Source organism: Schistocerca gregaria, chromosome 4 (assembly GCF_023897955.1).
Source record: "Schistocerca gregaria isolate iqSchGreg1 chromosome 4, iqSchGreg1.2, whole genome shotgun sequence".
In the NCBI taxonomy this organism is placed as follows: Eukaryota; Metazoa; Arthropoda; class Insecta; order Orthoptera; family Acrididae; genus Schistocerca; species Schistocerca gregaria.
The window spans coordinates 678,115,980-678,141,970 of record NC_064923.1 but is presented as its reverse complement, the minus strand read 5'-3'; the positions used below and the strand labels follow the sequence as shown (position 1 = coordinate 678,141,970).

Here is a 25,991-nt window from a genome sequence, read left to right as displayed (position 1 = left end):
ATTTCCCATTATTGGTATTCCACATGGGACATCTATTATTATAGGATATTACGTATATTCTACATCGACATCTACATCCATACTCTGCAAGCCATCTGATGGTGTGTCACAGAGGGTACCTTGAGTACCTCTATCAGTTCTCCGTTCTATTCCAGTCTCATATTGTTCGTGGAAAGAAGGATTGTCGATATGCCTCTGTGTGGGCTCTAATCTCTCTGATTTTATCCTCATGGTCTCTTTGCGAGATATACGTAGGAGGGAGCAATATACTGCTTGACTCCTCGGTAGAGGTATGTTCTCAAAACTTCAAAAAAAGCCCGTACTGAGCTATGGAGCATTTCTCCTGCAGAGTCTTCCACTGGAGTTTATCTATCATCTTCATAACGTTTCACGATTACTAAATGATCCTGTAAGGAAGTGTGCTGCTCTCCGTTGGATCATCTCTATCAACCCTATCTGGTACGGATCCCACAGTGGTGAGCAGTATTCAAGCAGTGGGCGAACAAGTGTACTGTAACCTACTTCCTTTGTTTTCGGATTGCATTTCCTTAGGTTTCTTCCAATGAATCTCAGTCTGGCATCTGCTCTACTGACGATCAACTTTATATGATCATTCCATTTTAAATCACTCCTAAAGCATACACCCAGATAATTTATGGAATTAACTGCTTCCAGCTGCTGACCTGCTATATTGTAACTATATGGTAAGGGATCTATCTTTCTATGTATTCGCAGCACATTACACTTGTCTACACTGAGGTTCACTTACCATTCCCTGCACCATGCGTCAATTCGCTGCATGTCCTCATGCATTTCAGTACAATTTTCCTTTGTTACAACCTCTTGATATACCACAGCATCAACCGCAAAAAGCCTCAGTGAACTTCCAAAGTTATCCACAAGGTCATTTATGTATATTGTGAACAGCAATGGTCCTACGACACTCCCCTGTGGCACACCTGAAATCACTCTTACTTTGGAAGACTTCTCTCCATTGAGAATGACATACAGCATTCTGTTATCTAGGAACTCTTCAATCCAATCACACAATTGGTCTGATAGTCCATATGCTCTTACTTTGTTCATTAAACGACTGTGGGGATCTGTATCGAATGCCTTGCGGAAGTCAAAAGACATGGCATCTACCTGAGTCTTGTGGCCGAATAGTGGGACCTGGGTTTCACACGATCCTCTTTTTCAAAACCCAAGCTGATTCCTACAGAGTAGATTTCTAGTCTCCAGAAAAGTCATTATATTCGAACATAATACGTGTTCGAAAATTCTACAACTGATTGACATTAGAGATACAGGTCTATAGTTCTGCGCATTTGTTCGGCGTCCCTTCTTGAAAATGGGGATGACCTGTGCCCTTTTCCAATCCTTTGGAATGCTATGCTCTTCTAGAGACTTACGGTACACTGCTGCAAGAAGGGCCAAGTTCCTTTGTGCACTCTGTGTAAAATCGAACTGGTATCCCATCAGGTCCAGCGGCCTTTCTCTTTTGAGTGATTTTAATTGTTTCTCTATCCCCCTGTGGTCTCATTTGATATCTACCATTTTGTCATCTGTGGGACAATGTAGATAAGGAACTACAATGCAGTCTTCCTCTGTGAAACAGCTTTGGAAAAAGACCTCTAGTATTTCAGCCTTTAGTCCGTCATCCTCTGTTTCAGTATCATTTTGGTCACAGTGTATCTGGACATTTTGTTTTGATCCACCTACTGCTTTGACATAAGACCAAAATTTCTTAGGATTTTCTGCCAAGTCAGTACAGAGAAGTTTACTTTCGAATTCGTTGAACATCTCTTGTATAGCCCTCCATGTTCAACAACGCCGCCAACTGCCTGTATAAACTGAGGATGACCTCTGAACCCAGATGGCAGGAGTCATTGGTGCTGACATGAGCAACAATTTGCATTCGGGTGCACCCAGTGTTCTCTATTGCCATCGTCAGGGCCGCCTCCACATCTCGGATGAGACCTCCCCCGGCAAGCAGACAGAGTGAACACTGGCCTTCTTCCCCGACCTTTCCGCTATTTCCCTAAGGGGCTCCATTACCCACCTAATGTTGGAGCTCCCAGTCACTAATAAACCCCTCCCCCCGAGTGCCTGCTCAGTCCTTTCTGAAGGAGCGGCCACATGTCCACTCACAGGCAGAGAGGACGATGCCACGTGGCCAGCCTCCATATTGACCCTTTGCCTTGTGTGCCGCTGAACCTGCCACTAGCCTTGGGGAGAGGGTGGCCCAACCATGCCTGGTACTGCGAAGATTTCTCGACAGCAGGGACCGTGGGTGAAGCATGTGACACTTGGGGTGTACAATGCAACGCATCAGACTCCCCACTTCCACTACACTCTGTGTCAGCAACCTGAAGATGGCTGACTGCGCCCATCAACATGCTCAGCTGTTTGCTAACAGTGGCCAGCTCCTCCAGTGTCCGTACACAGCAGTCATATGTCCTATCCATCCTAAGAAATCAATTTACTGAAGTGAGTTGATAAACTTTTAACTATACAAGCTAATTCACTAAGGGTGGCTGATAGCTGACTAAACTGTGGTTACTAGACACTCCTTGTTGAAGACAATGAAAATGGCACTATCTGTCTCTGGACTGTATTCGAAAGAAACACTAGCACTACTGGCACTATGGCTGACTCAAGGGACTCACTCTGACTGTATTCAAAACAAACACAAAATCTATGGAACACTATTACTAGCACTCGAAAATTAAAGCTTCATAAAAGCAAAAACACACAGAAGAAGTAGTGACAAGTAAAAAAAATACAGTTAATACTTAAATTAACATAGCTCGCTGCACAGCAGATGTGATGCAGACGGCAGTTACAACAACAAAAAGAGCCACTTTGAAAATAGCCATTGTGATTAATTTTACAATCCTCAGTTGCTGTTTTTATATACTATTTCTTAAATGAACATTTATGTTACTGAGCATTTATCATCAGGTAAGCACACATAAAGCAATAAAACTGTGATCTTACATAAATTTCAACCTAACAGTTGGATAAGAGTAGTAATAGTTTCATAAAACAAAGGGGGATGCAATTTTTTGTCAAAATAGCAGATTTTCTGCTAATTTTACTGTTCCAAAGTTAGCCCTAGTTATCACAAACAGTTTATCACAGTTAACTATCAATTCAGAGTGCATAATTAGTTTTTAACAACTGCATCTTTTTGTTACATCATACCTCCACCTCCTGAAGTCTGCAATCTTTATTTTTATACGTATACATGTGGCAGCTACACAATCAGCTAGAACTACTACCAAAAATTCTAGTTCTGTATCTGGCTTTGTACCATCAGTCAGTGATTCAGATGTGAGTAATCACCTGTAATTTTTTTTTAAAGCAACACATTGCATAATATACTCATTTAGATATTACTAGTTTTCCATTTCTTTTTATAATGCAGCCTCTATTTAATGCTACAATTCACTAGTCAGGCAGTATCAAAAAGAGAGAACAAATGTCTGACATGAAATATCATGTGTTATGAAACGATCTTATACGACTAATGGAAATTTACCTCCTGTAATGTAATTAAACCATTTAGTAAGTCTATATTTGCTGGCATTTCTGCACACATGGTGCCAATTAACTTCAAGTACTTAATGTAGTCTTCTTCCTTCAGCTGCAGAATCGTCTGAAAATACAACACAGCCTTATTTCAAAACCTTATCTACTCAAACTAAATGGCTAACAGTTTACTGCATAGAGAAAGAAGTAAGGAAGAAATTATGCTTCTAACTCTACAATTAATGCTTATTTCATGTTATAACATAACAATTAGGTCACAGAATGATGTTGGTGGTGATAGTGTTGGTTTGCGTGAGCAGCTGTCAGATATTTAGTGAACATACTAAAATCTCCTGTGGGACATGTGAGGTTAATAATGGTAAAAAATAATGATGATCTAATGAAAATTTCTAAAAACGCAAGCACAAACCTGTACCCACTTCTGTTAGAAAGAGGTATCAGCAAACATGTACACCAAGTGCTGAGACATGAAGGAATTAAACATACATTTCAGAGCAGTTGTTAAGACTCGAGATCTGTCGATGCCCACAAATAATTCTGTAGATGCTCTCCATGCTGCAGGTTTCTACAAACTGCAAAAGGACTGCTGTGACACTTAAAGTGGTGAAAGCATGGACTGATTAACACTTGCGTGTTGGATCACGACTGCTAGTTGCAGCTGGAGCCATACAGTATATCTGCAATAGCTAAACACCACTTGTAGTGTGGCCGAGCTATTAATTATCAAGAAGCCCCTCTAGATGCTCAGTAGCCATGCATGCAGAAGATGATGAAGGCTACTGAAATAACTGGATGCCCCAAGAATATGAATGGGGAGGATGTTTAAAGCTTACCAATGGCCTGGCTGCGGTCAAACCCAGTTCAATGTGCAGTGTGTGTTCACCAACCAGGAGCTTCACAAGACCCATGTTCAACAGTATAAATAAGCTGCCACTAGCTCTGTCTTGTGGTATCTATGTTTTGCTGCAGGAAAATAGTACTCCTGGGTACAAGCTACCAATTGGCTGCTGTCTGCCAGTCACCTGCCAGAATATAAGAGATAATAGCCTGCTATGCAGTCACACTTCCACAGGCATCTTCATTTGCAACTGCACAGTGAAATACCACAATGTGACATTGATTGCCACCTGATAATTGACATAAGATGGTGCCTATAGAAATACCATCCAAAGATGGCTGCTGCAAAGACAGTCAAAATGTTGACTTTATAGCTGTTTTTGTGTTTCGTAGTGATGCAGTCTTTTACTCAAAAGGGTTTTATTCAAATTAACACTGGTCATGGAAACCTAAGCACTTACATGGCAAAGGAAGCTGGCAAGATTCTCAAAGGCCTTCCTTCTCAAGAAGAGTGTGCATAGAGTACCGAAATATATACTCTTGTAAATGCTCATGGACATTACAGGCCTCATCTCCTGGGCCGACCTATTTTCCATTGACATAAAACTGAAAGATTGCTTCCATAATGTAGCAAGAAACAGCCTTTTATCATGTTCCTGACCTACCTCGTTATTTATTTAAAGCTAGAACTATTGTTCTCTCAAAGATCACAGGTTGAGAATTTCCCACTGAATTCATCCAATCAAGGACTGCTTTACTGTTGACCACCAATTGCGGATGTGTATGTACCTCCATCACCAGCTGATCTATTTGACTAAAAATCAGAAGGATTGTAGTAGTTGTTACAAAAATTAACACACATGCATTAATCAAGGTTTAGGAAGAACTTGTTTACTGACCCCTTGTGTGCTTCATGATAAATGGTGCTCACATTGAACACTTGTAAAAAAAAATGTTTGAATCGCTCTTTTATTTGATGTACTATTTAGAATTGTAAGTGCGCTAACAACATACGCTACAATGCCTTAAACCCCCAACAATCATTTTGAGGCCCCCAGTATTTTGTAAACCCACTTACTGGTAATACTTCTGGTCCACCTTTAGTAGTAAAATATAATCTAGCCATCTTTCAAATGATAATACAGTTTTGGAGAAGCCAGTTTTTATAACTCACCTTATCCAAAACTAGTCAGTCCTGGGTGAGCTGATAAACTAGCATCATCTTTGTCAGTATTTGTAATAACATTATAAAGCCTGGGACTAGTTAGCACTCATGCAACACCTATGCACGATCATGCAATTAGTCTGCATTGTGTGAAAGATGATTCTTGAGTTTGGGTTGGTCTCTATAATACTGAATCTGCACTGAAAAAGTGCAACTCATTGCTACTATATATTGTGTGTGTTTGCCAAGCTCATATTTAACATTTCTCTGAAAATCTTTTGACTGTGCATATTTGAGCAGTGTATATGCCTGCATTACCTCTATCAAGCAGTGACTGCATTAATTGCTCTTTAATTGAAGGACATTGTTTACTTCAGACTGGTATCACATTATCTACATCTACATCTATACTCTGCAAACCACTGCGAGGTACATGGCAGAGGGTATGTCCCATTGTACCAGTTATTAGAGTTTTTTCCTGTTCCAGTCATGTATGGAGTGCTGGAAGAATGATTGATTGATTGCCTCTGTGTGTGTGTAGTAATTATTCTGATCTTATCCTCACAATCCCTGTGCTACCAATATGTAGGGTGTTGTAGTATACCCTTAGAGTAATCATTTAAAGCTGGTTCTTGAAACTTTGTTAATAGGCTTTCTTGGGATAGTTTATGTCTGTCTTCAAGAGTCTGCCATTTCAGTTCCTTCAGTATTTCTGTGGAACACTCCCATGAATTACACAAACTTGTGACCACTTGTGCTGTCCTCCTCTATATATGTTACCGTATTTACTCGAATCTAAGCCGCACTCGAATCTACACTGCACCTGAAGAAATGAGACTCAAAATCAAGGGAAAAAAATTTCATCAATCTAAGCTGCACTTGAAATATGAGACACGAAATTCAAGGGGAGAGAAAAGTTTTAGACCACACCTCCAAGTCAAAATAAAGTTGCTCCATTGTAATATGAGACAAAATTTAGGTCGAATGAATGACGATACAGCTACAGTAGTTTGGCTCGAGTCGTAAGCTTAGCAGTTAAGCTTTACCAGGTAGCCATTGCTATGCTTCAGGCACTCCGTATGTATTTATATGGGTACCTTTCCTTCTCCACGTGCTTCATCCGGTTTGAATTGATTGCTTGTTTTTCTTTGATCTGATAAGCGCCGTTCTCTTTGTTATAGGTGTTTACGTCACTCTAAGCTGAAAATGCATTACTGTGTTGTGTAATGCACTGTTTGTCGCATTCTGATAATGAGTGTTTATGGCCTGTCGCGGCTCACGAGATGGCTTGCTTTTGTGCGCGCTACCACTGCTTAAAAAAAAAAGAGGAATCGTCTCATTAGCGAAACAATGGCAAGAGACTGCTATTTGTTGTTACTTACACTACTGCTTTCTTTGATGATGATCAACAAGAACCAAATAATATACTGCGTATGATAGATGATGTTCTGAACGAGAGTTTAGCGAAAATTTCTCTCCGTTTTAAAATCTTTGCAGACGCCTTGAAGTGGGAACGTGTGGTATCTCCGCTTACAGTCACTCATGTGCAGTGAACTGGCTTTATTGCCACGCCCATGCACTATGCTCAAGGGAGAGGCTTGGTGACAAAGAATGACTAAAGTAGTTTTGGGACAGGACACATTTATTCTTCCTGCCATTACAATACATGACAAACACCATTCGTCGCTAATGTCTGTCCATACAGGTGCGTTGCAACTGACGGCATGTCTCGATCACCGATCCTGGAGGGTATACACTCCAGTGATGAGCAATGGCGCGACCGCATGGAGCGAGCGAGACAAAAAGCCGCGTCACTGAATGTTCTGCTCCTGGCGCAAACAGGGGCACCGAAATGTCCGTGAAGGAGCGAAAGATGCTTTACCAGTACAGTGCACACTGTGGAACGGCGACTGCGTTTTACGACTGCGCGTACACATTTACGGCGGAGTCACGTTGACTCGACGAATGTGGTCCGCGGTGGGAGAACTGAGAGACGAGTGTCGCGTCGACTAGCTCGCACTGTCCACCTGCTTTTGTCCCCCAGAGGTCCGGTGTGCCACGCACCATTACCGAAATTCGGCGTAACGGTACAGCTGCCCCTACCTGTGTTGGCAGTGCCGTAGTTCAGGGCCCGTGACGTCAGTGCTCCGGACCGGCGAGCGTGCAGCAGGCCTGTCCTTGCACTGTTGGCTAGTGACAGCGGCAGCTGGCACTGGCTGCAACTGTCCGTAGTGATGTGCGTGAAGGCGCGTGTTGTAGGTCATTGGTGGTGATGTCTCAAAGGCACTTGTGCAAGTATGTCACCGTCGGAACTCGAACGCGGGTCTGGGAGCTGCTACGGACAAGCCGGGCGGTGTGGAGCGCTATGTCCGGAGCTCGACGGCGAAGCGAATGTGGTAAACTGGCGCGGATGCCGATCCGGCCTCAAAACCCAATGCGGCTGTTTGGGCGTGGTGGTGGGAGGTGCACATGGCTGCGCGATGACAGCAGGCTGTAGCTGTGCGTCACCGGCGGCTACGGGTGTGGGTTCTGTCTGACCACTGGCAGAGGGAGTGTTGGCCATGATCAGATCTTCTACCGGGTCAAAGATATGCGTGGCTGATGGAGCAGGCAAGACACAGGCTGGTTTGATGCGGTCGGCTGACACTGTTGACAGCTTCCCGTTGCACTCTATGACCAGCGTTTTGTCTCCTTGGGCGATCATGTGGTGTAGGGCGGTCGGAGAGCTAGCTGTACTGCGTCAGTACTCAACATGACGTGTGTGCAGCGCTGCAGGTTGGCGTGGACGAATATCTTCCTGGTGCAGTGCCACGTCGGTGCGTGCACTCGGAGGCTGGCCATGTGAGTGCGCAGACGTTCTGCCAGAGTGGGTGCCACGGCGTCGTGTGGGAGTCTTACATCTTCGACAAAATCGCCCGGGATTGTCAGAGATTGCCCGTAAACGTGGTCGGCAGGTGACGCGCCGATCTCCTCCTCCGGCGTTACTTGCAGGCCGAGCAGCACCGGTGCAAGCGCCTATGGCCATGAGGTGTTGTGGCAGGTTAGAGCGGCTTTCAGAGTCATGTGGAACCGTTCGACCATGCCATTCGACGCCGGATGGTAGGTGGTTCTCCTGTGTAACCGGGTGCTACACAGTCTGGCGACGTGCGTAAACAACGCGCAGTCAAACTGTGAGCCGCGGTCAGTTGTCACCTGACTGGGACATCTGAAGCGTTCCACCCAGATGTTGACGAATGAGGTGGCGACGGTCTCGGCTGTGACCTCAGCGATGGGCGTTGCTTCCAGCAAGCGAATGAAGCGGTCCACCGTAGTTAGGAGGTACTGCTTGCCTTGTGAGAGAGGAAGTGGGCCGACGAGGTCCATGTGAATGTGCGCAAATCGGCATGTCACGCCCGGGAAAGTGCCCACGGGTGAGTGGGCGTGCAAACTGACTTTGGCACACTGACAAGCGGTGCAAGTGCGCACCCATTCGCGACAGTCCTACCGAAGCCCGGGCCAGACGAAACGCACCGCTACGAGTGTCGCAGTGGTGTTGGTGCCGGGGTGTGACATTTCGTGGACATGGTCGAAGGCACTGTGCCAGAATTTCTCCGGGAGGAACAGTCAGTGCTTGCTGGTTGAGATGTCACACCAAATCTTCCGTGCGGAGTTGGGGACAGACACCAGCTCCAGTTGCAGGCCGCTGGAAGTGTCGTGACAGAAGCGGTGCAGTTCTTCGTCACTCTCCTATACTTGGGTCACGTCCTCAAAGTCCACAGGGGGTGAAATAATGGCACACACTCAGGAAAAACAATTGGCAACGATATTGTCTACCCCAGAAATGTGTCGATGTCAGTCGTGAAGCTCTGCTCCATTGCGTCTGACCAATTCACAAGGGTCTTTTCTTTTGAGGTAGGACCTTGTAACGCCTTAGTCAGCGGCTCTTGCATGGCTGCGGCGTTGGGCAGGTGTCGACGATAAAAGTTCAACATGCCGAGGTAATGTCATAATTCTTTGTGCGTCTGCTGACGTGGCATTTTCAGTATTGCTTTCACTTTCTCTGGTAGTAGTGTCGATCTGGTGGGCGTAATTAAATGGCCGAAGAACTCGATTTCCGTCACACCGAACTCGCATTTAGCTGGGTTAATAACGATGTCGGCTTCACTCAGGCGCTGAAAGATGGTCGTTAAGTGGCGGCGGTGGAGTTCGGGCGACTTGGAATACACCAGGATGTCGTCGAGGTACGCGAAGCAAAATGGCAAGTCTCGCAAGACGCCGTCCAGGAACTGCTGCCAAGTCTGGGCAGCATTCCGAAGACCAAAAGTCATAAACAGGCTTTCGAAAAGGCCAAAGGGCGTTACGATGGCTGTTTTTTCAATGTCTTCGGGCGCCACCAGAATTTGGGTGTACACCTTCGCGCAGTCTATCTTGCTGAACACCGCGCAGTCTGCCAAGGCGTAGGTGAAGTCGTGAAGGTGTGGGACTGGGTATCGGTCTAGCACCATTCTTGAATTAAGGGCATGATAGTCCCCACACGGCCGCCACATATTGTCTTTTTTGGGCACTAAATGCAACGCCGATGACCATCGTCTGCTCGATGGTCGCACAATGCCTTGCCGCAGAATGGCATCGAACTCTGCCTTTGCTGCTGCGAGTCTGTCAGGCGTGAGTTGACGTGGGTGACATGATGTGGGGGTTCTGGGTGTGGTTATTATGTGGTGCACCATCGAATGTTTGATGTCTCTCACTGCACTGGCTGGGCGGGTGAGGTCAGAGAATTGTTCAAGAATGTCAGCGTACAGTCCGGGGCACTTCACAGGTTTAACACTGTAGTATGCAGCCTGCCGGCACTGTCCTGCTATCTTTAAATTCGTTGTCTCATCGATGAGCTGGCCGTTTGCGATGTCGGCTAGCAGCTCGTAATGGCCGAGAAAGTCTGCACCCAGGATCGGCTCACTGACGTCGGCCACAGTAAAAGTCCACGAGAACGTTTGACGTAGGCCAAGATCTATATTGCAGCTGTGTGTGCCGTTAGTTTTAATAACGGAATTGTTCACCGCTGTAAGGCAGAGTGCCTTGGCCCGCCTGCGGTCCTGTAACATAGAACTGGGGAATATCGAGAGGTCCGAACCTGTGTCGATGAGGTACCTCACGCCTGCCCCCCATTCTGCAACAAACAGATGCTTCGATATCACACTGCAGCGGGGTGCGCCTAGGTCCGGTCGCAGCTGGCGTTAGGATGTGAGCAAGGAGCGCGGGTTGCTTCATTGCCGAAGCGGGCGTGGTACCAGCAGTAGCCGCTCTGTGCATGCTGTGACACCTGTGGGGTACCGTTGGAGTGGCTGTTGCTGCTTTGCCATTTGTGCGAGCCACGCTGCCTGTCCCCCGGTCTGCTGCCGCTGCAGCGTGTGCTGCCCTCTTGCTGCGAGCACACCAACCGGTCGACTTGAGTGGAGAGAGCTACCACCTGTGCAGTCAAGTTTTGCACTAGCTGGTACAGGTCAGCATCCGATGCAGGTGCGGTAGGTGTGTGCCACCATGGAGGTGGGGGACGGAGTCGTAAGCTGCCACAGCCGCGGTGCTAGGCGCCGTTGTCAGTGCGTCGTGTACCCTGTCGGCCAAGTTAGTGACGGTGTCCAGCTGCATCTCCATCTGTGCAGCTATCACTGCCTGCACCTGAGCTAGGAGGCTGCGCACCCAGATAGTGCGTAACAGTGAATCTGGCACCATATCGATCGGACTGTGTGAGGCTCCGCAAGTGGTGCAGGAACTGTGAGGACCGATCGCCGCATTCCTCTTCCCGCAGCAATTGGAGCACTCGTTGTTTCTCGGACAACGAAATCCACTGGATCAGCTCTTCCTTGAGCTGTTTGTAGCTTGACTGCGTCAGCCACACTTCGGCCGCATAGTTCTGGTCCAGCTGACTCACTACATGCCCAAATTTTGCCAGGTCGCAGGCCATGTGGTTGCTCATAAAAAACCGCCTCAACTTGGCTGAACCACATTACAGGGTCGCATGGCCAAAAGGGAGGCAGCCTGATCAATGCCCGTCCAGCGCTTGTTGGCATTCTGGCGATCGTAGGAGGCACCAGTGTGGCGGGGATTTGTGCGCCAACATTGTCCTGAGCTGTCTGTGGCTGTGCGGCATCCGCGCGTGTAGTCCGTGCTTGTAGTTCACTCTCTAGCCTCGTGTTGCATGCGAGCAGTTCTTCAATGGTCTTTTGCAGCTCCTCTAATGTCTCCATCTTAGTTCAGAGTCGAATCCTCGTACAAGAGGAAAGTATAAAGTGAAAATAATACGACAAGGGAAACACACGAAAAAAGAATAACACTAAGCAGTCCGCGATCTAAATATACGTGCACAAAAACAATACAAAAAAAAAGAGTTAGTTAAAAAAATTTTTTACTACGGAGCACTGTTCGACGTGGGCGTATATACGCAAGTCTACTCGCGGTTCCACGTCTCTCATACCGACGAACGTTCGTCACCATGTGTCTTTTTTTTTTTAGCCTCAGATCATGTTGGGGTCACCAGCGAAGTGGGAATGTGTGATATCTCTGCTTACAGTCACTCATGTGCAGTGAACCGGCCTTATCGCTGTGCCCACGCACTATGCTCAAGGGAGAGGCTTGGTGACAAAAAACAACTACAGCAGTTTCGGGATAGGACACATTTATTCTTCCTGCCATTACAATAAATGACAAATACCATTCGTCACTAATGTCTGTCCATGCAGGTGCGCTGCACTGGCGGCACGGCTCTATCACCGATCCCCGAGGGTATACACTCCAATGATGAGCTGTGGTGCAACCGCATGGAGCGAGCGAGACAAAAGGCCACGTCACTGAATGTTCTGCTCCTGGCGCAACCAGGGGCGGCGAAACGTCCGCGAAGGTGTGAAAGATGCTTTAACAGTATGGTGCACACTGTGGAACGGCGACTGCGTTTACGACCACGAATACGCAAGTACGGCGGAGTCATGTTGCACGTGGTCCGCGGCAGGAGAACTGAGAGACATGTGTCGCATCGCATCGACTAGTTCGCACTGTCCGCCTGCTTTTTGTCTCACTGTGGTGCAGTGTGTCACGCACCATTGCCGAAATTAGGCATAACGGTACAGCTGCCCCTACCTCTGTCAGCAGTGCCGTAGTTCAGCCCTTCGTGCGTTGGATGGTGCTGCCGCCACAGCCTCTTTAGTATATAACATTCTGCACAGAAATTAGAGCCATCTTAGATTTAAAAATCTAGTCAATTTCTGTGCTTCATTTCTCACTGTATCACTATTAGGCATAAGAATAATACGAATATAAACATGACATGATATGTATATTCTTTCGCGTTTGCTGTTGTCTCACTCTAGTTTTGTAGTTTATTAGGCAGACACGATTTAAATGAGACAGCAGAAAACACGAAACAATACATGGCAAAATGTTTATATCCATATTATTCTTATGGTGAAGAGAATACAACATGTGATTCACAGTTCATAAAAGTTCCTATTAAAAACCATCTCGTCTCACAGGTAGGAAAAAATTCAGAATGTAGAGTTGGCCATGTTGACAAATATCCCAAACAGTCTTACCAGTCGGATTTTTGTAGTACATTGAAATGTTGCTACATTCGAAGATGAACAATACGGAATTTGTAATTACTTCGTTGGATTATGTATGAAAATGCAGTGGTCGAAAATAGAGGAGGAGAAAAAAGGCTTGTCTGCCACCTTTTCTAAAAATTTATTTACTGACGCAGAGGTTTTGGCGCCAGTGTTTATCTTTGTGCCTGCAAAGCATGCCTGTGTAGCACTACATATATTCAACGGCAGAAGTTAGTTGTGGCGGGACCTACCAACATTTTTCAGAACTTCCACTTACTTTGTACTCGATTCTAAGCCGCAGGCGGTTTTTTGGATTACAAAAAAACGGAAAAAAGTGCAGCTTAGATGCGAGTAAATACGGTAATATTGCTTGTTAATCCAATCTGGTATGGGTCCCACACATTTGAGCAGTATACTAGAGTTGGTCACACAAGTCATTTGTAAGCAATCTCCATTGTAGACTCATTGCACTTCCCCAGTATTCTGTCAATAAGCTGAAGTCTATCACCTGCTTTACCCACAAATGAACCTATATGATCATTCTATTTCATATCCCTACAAACTATTACACCTAGGTATTTGTCAAATAGCTCTAAGTACTATGGGACTTAACATCTGAGTTCGTCAGTCCCCTAGACTTGGAACTACTTAAACCTAACTAACCTAAGGACATCACACACATCCATGCCCGAGGCAGGATTCAAACCAGCAACCGTACTTCCAACACAGACTGAAGCGCCTAGAACTCCTCAGCCACAGCGGCTGGCCCTAGGTATTTGTGCAAGTTGGTCAATACCAACAGCGACTCATTGGTTTTACAGTGAAGTGTAAGATATTACATTTCTGAACATATTAAATAAGTTGTCAATCTCTGCAACACTATAAAAACTTATCAAGATCTAACTGAATATTTATGCAGCTTCTTTTAGTTAGTACTTCATTATAGAGATGGGTATCATCTGCAAAAAGCCTGATTTTACTATTAATATTATCTGCAAGGTCATTAATATACAACATAAGTAGTAAGGCTCCCAACACACTTCCCTTTGGCACACCCAAAGTTACTTCTATATCTGATTATGACACTCTATCCAAGATAACATGCTGTGTCCTTCCTACCAAAAAGTGCTCAATCCAGTCACCAATTTCACTGGATATCCCATATCATCTTACTTTTGACAATAAACATTGGTATGATATCGAGTCAAATACTTTTCGGAAATCAAGAAGTACTGCATCTACCTGTCTGCCTTGATCCAAAGCTTTCAGTAAGGCATGTGAGGAAAGTGAAAGTTGGGTTTCACATGATCGAGGTTTCCAAAATTCATGTTGTTTGGCATTGAAGAGGTCATTCTGTTCAAGATATCTCATTATGTTTGAGCTCAGAATATGTTATGTGATTCTACAATGAATCTATGTCATGGATACTGGATGGTAGTTTTGTGGACCACCTCTACTGCCATTCTTGTAGACAGGTGTCATGTGTGCCTTTTTCCAAGAACAGGGCACAGTTTTTTGTTCAAGGGACGTACGATAGATTACAGTTAGAGGAAGCATTCAGTATGATGTGACACAGATTTGATCAGAGCCTTGAGATTTGTCCAATTTTAATGATTTCAACTGTCACTAATATTTCATTTTTTTTCAGTGGTATGATTATTAAATTGGGACAATTCTCCTGGGTTTTCTTTTGTAAAGGATATTTGAAAATGAAGTTAAGCAATTCAGCTTTTGCTTTGCTATGCTCAATTTCAGCTCCTGCCTCATTACTAGGAACTGGACACTAACTTTGGTGCCACTAACAACCTTTAACTATGACCAAAATTTCTTTGAGTTCATTAAGAGATCACTTGACAATACTCTGCTACGGTAGTCACTGAAACCTCATGCATTGCTCTCTTGACAGCCAAACATGTTTCATTAAGCATCTCTCCATCAATAGATCTACACTTTGTTTTACACCTATTACCAATGTATCTCACTCCAGCATCTGCCTTACTCACAATTAATTTTATGTGTTTGTCTCTCTTGAAATCCATCCCTATGGATACTCACATATATTTTTATAGAAGTGACTGCTTCCAGTGTATGTCCTACAATTCTGTAAACAGACACTGTCTATGAATTTCAATACACTACACTTGATCTTTTTGATGGCAAATTGCCACTCCTTGCACCAAGCATCTAACCTCAGCAGCTACTGAAGCAATTTCACTACAATTTTGTAGTGTTGTGACTTTTCTGTATACTTCAGCATCATCCACAAATCCTCATGGAACTTTCAACATTATCTAATAGTCATTTACATATATTGTGAAAAGTAATGCTTCTGTAACACTTCTGTGTGCACACCTAATTTAATTTTGTCTCTGAAGACTTCTCTCCATTCTGAATGAGATACTGTTATCTGTTTGTTAGGAACTTTTCAGTCTAATCACACAGTAGTTGTGACATTCTCTACCTCATATTTTGTTCATTAGGTGGCAGTACGGAACTGTACTGAATATCTTCCCGAAGTCAAGGAGCACGGCATCTATCTGGGGAACTGTAATTACTACTTTCTGGGTCTCATGGCCAAACAGAACAATCTGGGTTTCACACAACAATTGTTATTTAGAATCCATGTTGGTACCATTTTAGTACTCTCAAAAAGTCTTACCTTCTCTTAGCTAAGTATATCAAAAAGAAATAATGAAGTTCATAGGTGTGCATATTGATGAAAACTTAAAATGGAAAACCATTTACTAGACCTGCTGAAACATTTAACTTTGGCTGCTTTCACAATAAACAATTTCCAACTTTTGGGATAGAGGAGTCAGCAAGTTAATATATTTGGCATTTTTTCCATAAACTGATTTCTTATTCTGGGGTAATTTCTTACTTACACTAAACGTATTCATTGGGCAGAAGAGAGTAATTAGAATTGTATGTGGGGTTCTAACATTTATATCTTGCAGGTATCTCTCAAACAGTTGGGAATATTAACTACAGCCTCACATTTCATTCATTCACTTCTGAAGTTTGCTGTCAATGATCCGCATGGGTTTGAGAATAACAAGGATGTTCACAAATTCAGGTACAACACTAGAAGGTAAAATAATCTGCATTACCCTTTAATGAATCTAGCTCCAGCAATAAAAACATATAATATTCAGTTATAAATCTTGTCTGACAAACTACCCAAGAAAATTAAATGCCTGACTGATATTACAGGTATTTTAAAATGTAGAAAATACCTATAAATGGCCAGTCATGTTCCACATCACTATATTTATTGCAAATATGATCTGTGAGGAAAATAACTAACTAACTAACTACTGTAACTAATTAAATGTGCATATGTGCAAAGAAGCTGGTAAATAGAGAATTTATAAGCAAACATTTGTTACACATACACCACCTGCATCAGATGTTCACACATGGAGGCCTCATCTACAGAGTGTCGTAAAAGGCACTGTAGAGCTAACTTGCTTCTCTTCAAATCTGCTGTAATGTACTGTAATAAAATGGGTTTAATCTTCTGCTCAAATAGTTCTCTGGATACACTTTCTGGAAAGGAAAAATTATAGGGAACAAACAAGTACAACAGCTATTCCCATTTGCATGCAAAGCAATTTATTGGGTAAATGAAAGAAAATTCATATCCTGTAGAACAAACGGAAAGTGTAACGAACACTTTTTTTGCCTTCCTACTACTGATTTCCAGAATAAAATAAAACTCAAGCTCTGATGAGTGGAACAACAACACATAAAATGAAAATGTGAGGAAGACAGGGAAATATCAAATTTCAACAACATTATGAAAAAGATAAATTGCTATTCACTGTAAAGATGACGAGTTGCAGACACACACACACACAAATGAAAGACTGTTACACATATAACTTTTGGTGAAAGGCTTCATCAGAAAAGAAAAAAAAAAACACACACATTCAGACAAGCAAGCACATCTCATGCCAGAAAGGGGTGAGGAAGGGGGAGGGATAGCACAGTACAGGTGGTGGAGAGAAGAGTGGTGTCTGGCATAGCATGCAAGGACCAGATTCCAGCAGACAGGGCTGCCAGGCACAGCACCAGAAGGCTATGGGAAGAGAGGAGGGAAGGAGGGGGATAGCGGAAAGGAGAGGGGCAGAAAAGGAGGAAAAGACCAGTGATTGCATTGAGAGAGAGCAGCACACAATGAGAGTGATGGGACATGAATTATGAGGAGGTGTGGGACAGAGGGGGTGGAAACTGTTGGATCAAGGATGTGGGAACAGTAGATTATTGTAGGTTAAGGCCGATATAATTCTGGAAACAAGGAATGTTTGTGAGGATAACTCACAAACTATGCAGTTCAAAAAAGGCCGGTGGTGGAGGGGATGATTGAGATGGTCCGGGTTGTGAAGCAGTAATTAAAAAATCAAGCATGTTATGCCACAGGGATGACAACTTTGCTATTAGCCACAATTCAGGGGTGGCCAAAATTTGTGGGTGGCCATTCATCCCTGGGGACATCTGGTTGGCAATCATGCCAACACAAAAAGCTAAGTGCAATGATTATAGGCAGAGCTGGTGTATGTCATGGCTGCTTTCACCGATGGCACAGACGCTGATGGGGTATTATAACCCTTTGCCTTTGAATGGACTGGAACAGGAAGTCCTGGGTGGGTGGATCAGGTAGGTCTTGTTCAAATGTTCAAATGTCTGTGAAATCCTATGGGGCTTAACTGCTAAGGTCATCAGTCCCTAAGCTTACACACTGCTTAACCTAAATTATCCTAAGGACAAACACACACACCCATGCCTGAGGGAGGACTCGAACCACCGCCGGTAGGTCTTTCATCAGGATCTTTCACAGAGATACCTTCCATGTGTCAAGGCCTTGGAATCAGGGATCATAGCTCTGTGGAAGGGCCAAGTGCAAGACCCCCACCTCCATTATCAGCGTTTATGAATTATGCAGACAGGACACATACTTACAACACATTCTCCACTCCTGAAATTATCCTTGCCTCAAGCTACAGTAACCTACTGTTCACACACCCTTCAACCAGCAGTTTCCACTCCCGCCTCCACCTGCCTATCTCACACCTCACACCTTCTCCCAATTCGTACCCCCACCCTCTTTGCACACCACCATCTGCTAATGCACCCACCAATCTTTTAGCCCTTCTCTGCTCCTTATCCTCTCCTTTCATGTTGCTTGTGAATGAGTGAATCTGATTGTGAAGTTGAATCTGTCATTAAGAAAAGGAGGAAGAAAGTTATATATGACCCTGAGCAGTACAAACTAAATGTAATCAAAACTGTTAAACTACATCGATTGTACTATAGACTTTACCAAGGTAAGCTAATAGTCAGCAAAATCTGTTGAACAGCCTTGTACAGCTTAAGTATTTTGAATCCACTAGATAGGTGGCTTGGTGCTTGCGAAGTGCACACAAATCTACATTGACTCTAGATAACCCCAAAAGCAAGAGTATTAAAATACTAATGGTTAACTGCCAAAGAATTGACAATAAAATGCCAGGGTATGAAGCACTCCCAAGAAACAGATAATCTCACATAATACTCACCACAGACAGCTGGTTAAAATCCAGAGTTAACTGCAGTAGGATGCTTGGGGAAAACTTAAAGAGTACATTGAAACAACAGGCTAATGAGAAATGGAGGTGGTGTATTTGTCAGAACTACCAAGACATAAATTGAAGCTACGTGTAAGACTGTTTGGGTAAGACTTGGTGTCAGGGTCAAGGATAAAACTTATAATTGGATCCTTCTCTTGACCACCAGCCTCATTTCCTGATGCAGCGACTAGCATGTAAGTTCCCCAGTCATACTGTAATAACTGGAGTAGACTTCAATCATCCTACAGTCATGGATGGGCATGTAGCGACGCTGCTGCGCGCTAATTCAAGCTCGCCGATGTGTGCATGCCTGCGTGTGTGTGTGTGTGTGTGTGTGTGTGTGTGTGTGTGTGTGTGTGTGCGCGCGCGCGCGCGCGCGCGCGCGCGTCAGTGCAGTGCTGTGGGGTGGTAATTACTGTACACGACGTTTGTGTAGTTCCGCGCCTAGCCTCTAGAGGCGCTGTGTTTTCTAGCTTTTATATACGTACTATTTATTATTATTATTATTCCTTGTCTTTTGAGTTAGTTAGTTAGTTCCGTGCCTCCTGGCTGGTGTGGACAAGTACTGTTTTCTCTCTAATAACTACGGAAGTTTTCCGAGGATTAAGGATCCTTCTGTAGGGGCCGGAAGCAATATTTTGTAACTCTGATTGGTCCATGCATGCCGGGCGTCATCAGGTACGCGCTCGCAATAAAGTTATTGTTGCTCAACTGAAGGTCTTCATTCTTCTGAATCACGTTAAGCAAAGGTTGGACAGCCACCAGTTTAGCTGAACCCGACAGGCATGGCAAGACATACTGTGAAGCATTACTAAATGTTTTCTCTGGTAACTACACAGAACAGATGCTTTGGAACCCCACTCCTGATGAAAATATATTAGTTCTAATGAAAAAGAATGGACATGACCTCTTTGAAGATGTCTGCATCAAATCTGGTATGAGTGACCATGAGGCAGTTATAGTAACAATGACTGCCAAATACAAAGAGCAACCAAAACAAGCAGAGAGAGTTGTATGTCTGCTAAATTAGATAAAGCAGCAGCAATGTCATACATTAATGAGGAACTTGAAACTTTAAGCTCATCACAGGAGTGTGTAGAGGAACAGCGTGTCAAGTTTAAAAGAACAGTGGACCATGCACTGGAAAGACATGTATCAAGTACAACAGCCCATGACGGGAGGGACAGTCAATGGTATACAGTCACTGTAAAGGAACTCATAAAGAAACAGATACTACTGTAAAATAGGTGTAAATAAATCAGAGGGCAATAGATAGAGAGCTGTCGCATATTCTAGAACTGGTTGTACAAGCGATTTGTAAGCAGTTTTCTTCATAGACTCATTGCACTTCCTCAGTATTCTACCAATAAACGAAAGTCTACCATCTGCTTTACCCATAACTGAGCCTATGAGACCATTTCATTTCATAGCCCTACAGAGTGTATAAATTGGCCAATTCTAACAGTGACTCAATGATATTATAGTCATAGAGTACTATGTTTTTTTCATTCTGTGAAGTGCACAGTTTTATGTTTCTGAACACTTATATCTTATCAAGATCTAACTCTCTATTTACACATCTTCTTTCAAACAGTACTTCATTGTGGATAACTACATCATCTGTGATAAGCCTGAGGTGACTATTAATACTGTCTGTACAGTCATTAACACACAAAATGAACAGCAAGGATCCCAACACACTTCCCTGTGGCACATCAGAAGTTGTATCTACATCTTATGATGATTCTCCATACAAGACAACATGCCATTTCTGCCCTGCCAAGAGTCCTCAGTCTAGTCACAAATTTCACTTGAAATCCGGCATGATCACACTTTTGACAGTAAACATAGGCACAGAGCTAGTCAAATGCTTTTTGGAAATCAAGGAATACTGCATCTACCTGACTGCCTTGATCCAAAGCTTTCAGAACAGCATGTGAGAAGAGTGAGAGTTGAGTTTCACGTGATTGATGTTTTCGGAATCCATGCTGGTTGACATTGAGGTGGTCATTTTGCTCAAAGTACATCATCATGTTTGAGCTCAGAGTATGTTCTAAGATTATACATGAAATTTATGTCAAGGATGTTGGAGGGTGTTTTTGTGGATCACTTCTGCTACCCTTCTTATAGATAGGTGTGACCTGTGCTTTTTTCCAAGAACTGGGATTGGTTTTTTGTTCAAGGGACCTCAATATATTTTACTTGAAGATGGGTTACCTCAGCCACAAATGCAGTATAGAATCTGACAGGGATTCAATCAGGCCTGGATGTTTCTCGAAATCACTGATTATAATACATGCTTCGTATCCTTTCAGTGGTACAAAGATTAAATTGGGACAGTTCTCCTGGGTTTTCCTTTGTAAAGGAACATTTTAAAATGAAGTTAAGCATTTCAACTTTTGTTTTGTCACCCTCAATTTCAGTTCCTGTCTCGTTGATTAGCGGCTGGACACAAACTCTGGTACCACCAACAGCCTTTATATATGCCCACAATTTCTTTCGGTTCTGTGAAATATTTAAAATATTCTGCTGCAGGAGTCACTGGAGGCATCACACATTGCTCTGTTGACAGCCAAATGCATTTCATTCAGCATCTTCCTATCATGCAGTAATCTCTGTTTCTTTAGAAGTTTCTTTACAGTGACTGTATCCCTCTGAGGTTTCTTCCCATTATCAACTGTTCTACTGCATACACACCCATCCAGTGCATGGTCAACTAATCTTTTACACTTGAGCCATAGTTCCTCTATATGCTCCTGCCCTGTGCTCAAAGTTTCAAGTTTCTCATTGAGTTGTGGCACTACTGATTTTTTATCTAGTTTACTGAACACATATATCTTTCTGCTTACTTTAGTTGTCCTTTGTAGTTTGGTAATCATTGTTGTCACAGTCACTTCATAGTCAGCGATATCAGTTTTGATGTGGACAGAGAAGGCATGTTTCACAGGATGTCTTATGCCCACCACAAACAAAACTGTAATCTTCCCAGTTAGTTGTCGGATGACTAAAGTCTGCATCAGTTATTCAGTATGACTGGGGAACTTACTTACAAGTGAACTGACATTTCCTCTAAGTTATTGGTAACATCAGGAGGCGAGTCTGGTGGGTGAGGGAAGGATTCAATTTTAATTTTATGCCCATCCATAATACTAAGTGTTGCCAAAACAAATTCACATGCAGCTTCAATTTCTATCTTAGTGGATTTAAGTTTCTTACCTACTGCTATAAATAAACTATCTTCATTTCCTATTTCCCATTTGCCTATCCTTTCAATACACTCTCCCATTGCAATCTACAAGGCTGCAACTCTATAACTGCAGTTTTCACTGACTTGTTTATTATTGGACTTCTCAAGCTGCTGATGTGGATTTTCCAGTGCATAGACTTCCTTCCTCGCAATGTTTTCTTCCTTGATCTCCATATAGCAATGTTATTGCACGACGCATTGAACAAGACTATCCAGTGTTGTTTTCTTTCCTCGTTATGTCATTTCCAGACTATTTTTCTGAGTTGCTTTTTCCCCGCATCTAACAAATGTGCCTCTCTGGCTGCATCCCTCACAGCTGTTCTCACCAATGTTGCTTTGCAGCACTGCGGTATATCTGCTCTTTGCTCGAGCAATGACACTATGCTGACAGGTGGTCAACATGATGGATAAATTGCAGGTCGCTTTCCAGACAATTGTACAGTTCTCTATTTCGAAGGCATCCTGTATTGAGGAGTCTGCACAGTTGCCTTCAAATCGTTCACAATTGGTTTATTAGGTTAGTGACTTCAACACTTCTGGTGCTTTATGTGCCAAGCCTCAGCATCTCTCCCAACACTACCCACTCTTGACTAGTGACTCTGCATGGCAAACATTCGTGATTATTTACAGTGCATGCCATACATTACATATTCCAGCTAGACCCCCAGTCCTCCAGAGGTCTTGCCGCCTTATGTAGCTACCAAGCTACATAATGCATAGCTTGTGGTACAGGAATTGTTAGACATGGGTATTGTATGCCCCTATACATCTGGTTCCAGAAAAAGGTGGTTCTTTCTGCCTCTATGGGGACTGCTGCAAACAGAATGCTTGTATGACTTTGGATAGTTACTCTATTCCCCACATTCAGGACTTCCCCCAGCAACTTCATGGTGCACAGGTTTTCAGCAAGATTGACTGACACAGAGTGTACCATCAGATTCCAATGGTTGAGGGCGACATTCAGAAAACAGCCATCACTACCCCCTTTGGATTCTTCGAATACTGCTTCATGCCATATGGTCTAAAAACAGCAGCTCAAACTTATCAGCAATTTATTGACTCTATACTGTTTTCATTTCCCTTTTGCTTTGTGTACATAAATGACAACCTCATTTTTTCCCTCCTCTATCATGGAACATGAACTTCATCATCAACAGTCCTACAAGTCAGTTTTGACCATAGTGTGGAAATCAACCATCAAAAATCACAACTCTGGTGCTCCCATGCCCTGTTTCTTGGACATTCGTCACATAGATTTCATTAATAACCTACCTCTACCTGAAACCTATTGAGAACTGAGAGAGTTTCTTGGGAGGACTCCCTGGTTCCCATCTCCACTGAATGGGGAATCTAGCCCTATCACTTACATGCCACTCACAGCCAAGTGAATGACCAATTAAAAATCCTACACTTCCTGTAGAGGAAACAGTATCCACAGGAGTTGGAAGAACTTGAGATAGCTGCACCAAATCTGGTACATGGTTTTTGGTAGCAAAATACACTCATTTGTAACAATTCTCAATTGCTTGATGTTAGTCGGGTGATTTCCAGCTGCTTACATGTATCAGTTAACTTGTCTCACGCCAAAACTCAGGATTCAGGGCATTGCTGCATTGAGATACTTCTGTATTTAGAACGTATTTTGAATTCAAAGTGCAATTAGTGAAGGTAAATTCACTGAAATGTCCATTGCTGAAAAAACAACAAAACATATTTTCAACATGAATCATTAATTCCAAAGGTGCTTCTTGACTGTCAAATTACAGCACTCCTAAATAATAGAGAGTGATTTCACTATCTGAAATAATTAACCTACAATATAATTAAAACATGTGACCAGATAATAAAAGTCATCACTCTTCTAAAACATTAATCCAATGCAAAGTATTATGTATTGTACAGTTTTCTACATATTTGTTATGAATATTTCGGTTTTTACTATTCACTGCAAGGGGATGCTCCCAATTATTAGCACTCACAACATGGGAATAAATAAATAAATAAATAAATAAATAAATAAACTGAGATATATAAAGTTACTTGTGAACTGAATAGAATGTTATTGCATGGACACAATTATTTGTACTTACAGCATAACTGTGCATGTCTGTTTACTGTGCTTTAACCTGCATGCACAGAATGTGAAGATTATGCAGTTTAGTACAAACTGTGTGGAATATACTTTATGAAAACTTGATTTTCTGTCTACAAACATGTAATTTGGCAATTTCTGGTTTTGTATCATGCTTACTTCTCATTGTATATTGTATTTTGAGAATTTTACATAAGTAAAAAGATTAACTGTTAGTCTAGAAAGATAATAAGAAAGAAGGCTCTTACCAAACTTTTGGTGTTTAGACAACATCTTTATGATCTTAAGACCCTGTATATCTGTTACAGATATTAAAATATTAACAACATCATCTGTAAAGCCAAGCTGTGGATGCATTAACAAAATTTCCTGAAATACAGAGAGATGGCAATTAAAGTTTTATGGCATATTATGGATGATTATGGATACACTGAATCCTATCTTAAGTACATTTTAATTAATGTCTTATCTTACAATCATCATCTTAAGCTTAAACTCATGGAAGTATTTACAAACAAAGCAATGTAATATCAAATCACATCACTCTACAATGTACACCACAACACTGATACAATACATAGAACGTGTGTGTTACTGTACCAAAACAAAAACAGAAATGGTGACTGAAATCAAATGTGGCTTACTGTGCCTGTTAATGTATGGGGTCAGTGCCTGTATTTATGATAAAATCCTTTAATGTAAGAATGTGGAATACTGGCTAAGCTTATGAATTTCATCTCGAATGCACAGGAAGTGGAGATGGGAAGGAAGTGGAAAAGAGAAGAACTGTCTTAACATCATTTGCTACTACTGGGAATTTGCAATATCCAGTTATTACTCACCATTTATCACTGTCTTTTATTACTACTAACTCTACATCTGTAGTAACAACTGGCAAAGTGCGATGTTCATTCATTATTTAGAAGCTGCTATTGAAATCTATTACTCAACACCATTAATGATATCTTTTGTTACTGCCACACAAGTTGAGGTACGAACATTACCACACTACTTAAAGGATGACAGAGATGATATACATGAATCAGGTATTAGTAATTTCTTCAACTTTGATGCTGTCAGACTTGAGTAGAATATACTGCCAGAAGATTTATATTTCAGATGGACAAACCAATACTGACTTAATTTCAAAATTTAGGGTGTTGAAATATCTGAATGACCTTCAAACTATGGTTGGTCAGTTGAAGGTCATTAGTATTTGGGAACGCAGCAATTTAAGACAATATTTTCTCAAGAAACTTTCATGAATAACCATATTTACGTATTTTTTTTTTACTGTGAGGGATTGTTGTACAACAAGAGGAGTTGAATGAGTATTTATAGTCATGAATAAGCACACTAACTAGCAGTAAATAAAAGTGTAAGAGCTTTTTTATGTAATTATCAATATAAAAGTAGTTACCTGATGACCTTTCGTAATCTGTGAACAATAAGTACTCTATCAGAATCTTACTGAAATTCCTCTCTCAAAACCCAAATAAATTCTCATATGTGAATGCTGTCAGTGGCACCAAAGTTACTTTGCAGACTCTCTTGGGTATACAGAAACTTAAATTGATGGTAAGAAAAAACAGAAAAAATAAACCCTAATCAGTGAACTCCAAACAGTATGAAGACATACCATTTGTGCATTATAAAAAGTTTCATAAATGTAATCAAGGACAAACATGAACTGAGAAACAGTTCTGAAAGGACATAGAGATCATTAAATAATAAATGTAACATTCTGGCAGAGCAAGATTCTGGAAAGCATCTACAAACTTATGATGAATATCATAAATGTCTGACAAATTTAATGAATTTGGATATTTGCTGGAAGAATTCAGTGAATATATACAACATAGCACCACTAAAAGGAAAGAAAAACAGTAAGTGGCAAAAAATGACAAATTCA

At 42.4% G+C, this 25,991-nt stretch overlaps 1 protein-coding gene across 2 annotated transcripts in view; it reads right to left on the bottom strand.

Moving 5' to 3' along the window:
- Positions 1–25,991, bottom strand: part of LOC126267457 (uncharacterized) — a 395,985-nt gene that overhangs the window by 111,371 nt on the left and 258,623 nt on the right. For both annotated transcript variants that reach the window (XM_049972726.1, XM_049972727.1), the window contains exons 14-16: positions 24,328–24,448; positions 16,532–16,680; positions 3,545–3,661 (exon numbers count right to left, since the gene is read on the bottom strand). In XM_049972726.1, coding sequence (XP_049828683.1) covers positions 3,545–3,661; positions 16,532–16,680; positions 24,328–24,448 — 387 coding nt within the window. The remainder of the gene's footprint in view (positions 1–3,544; positions 3,662–16,531; positions 16,681–24,327; positions 24,449–25,991) is intronic.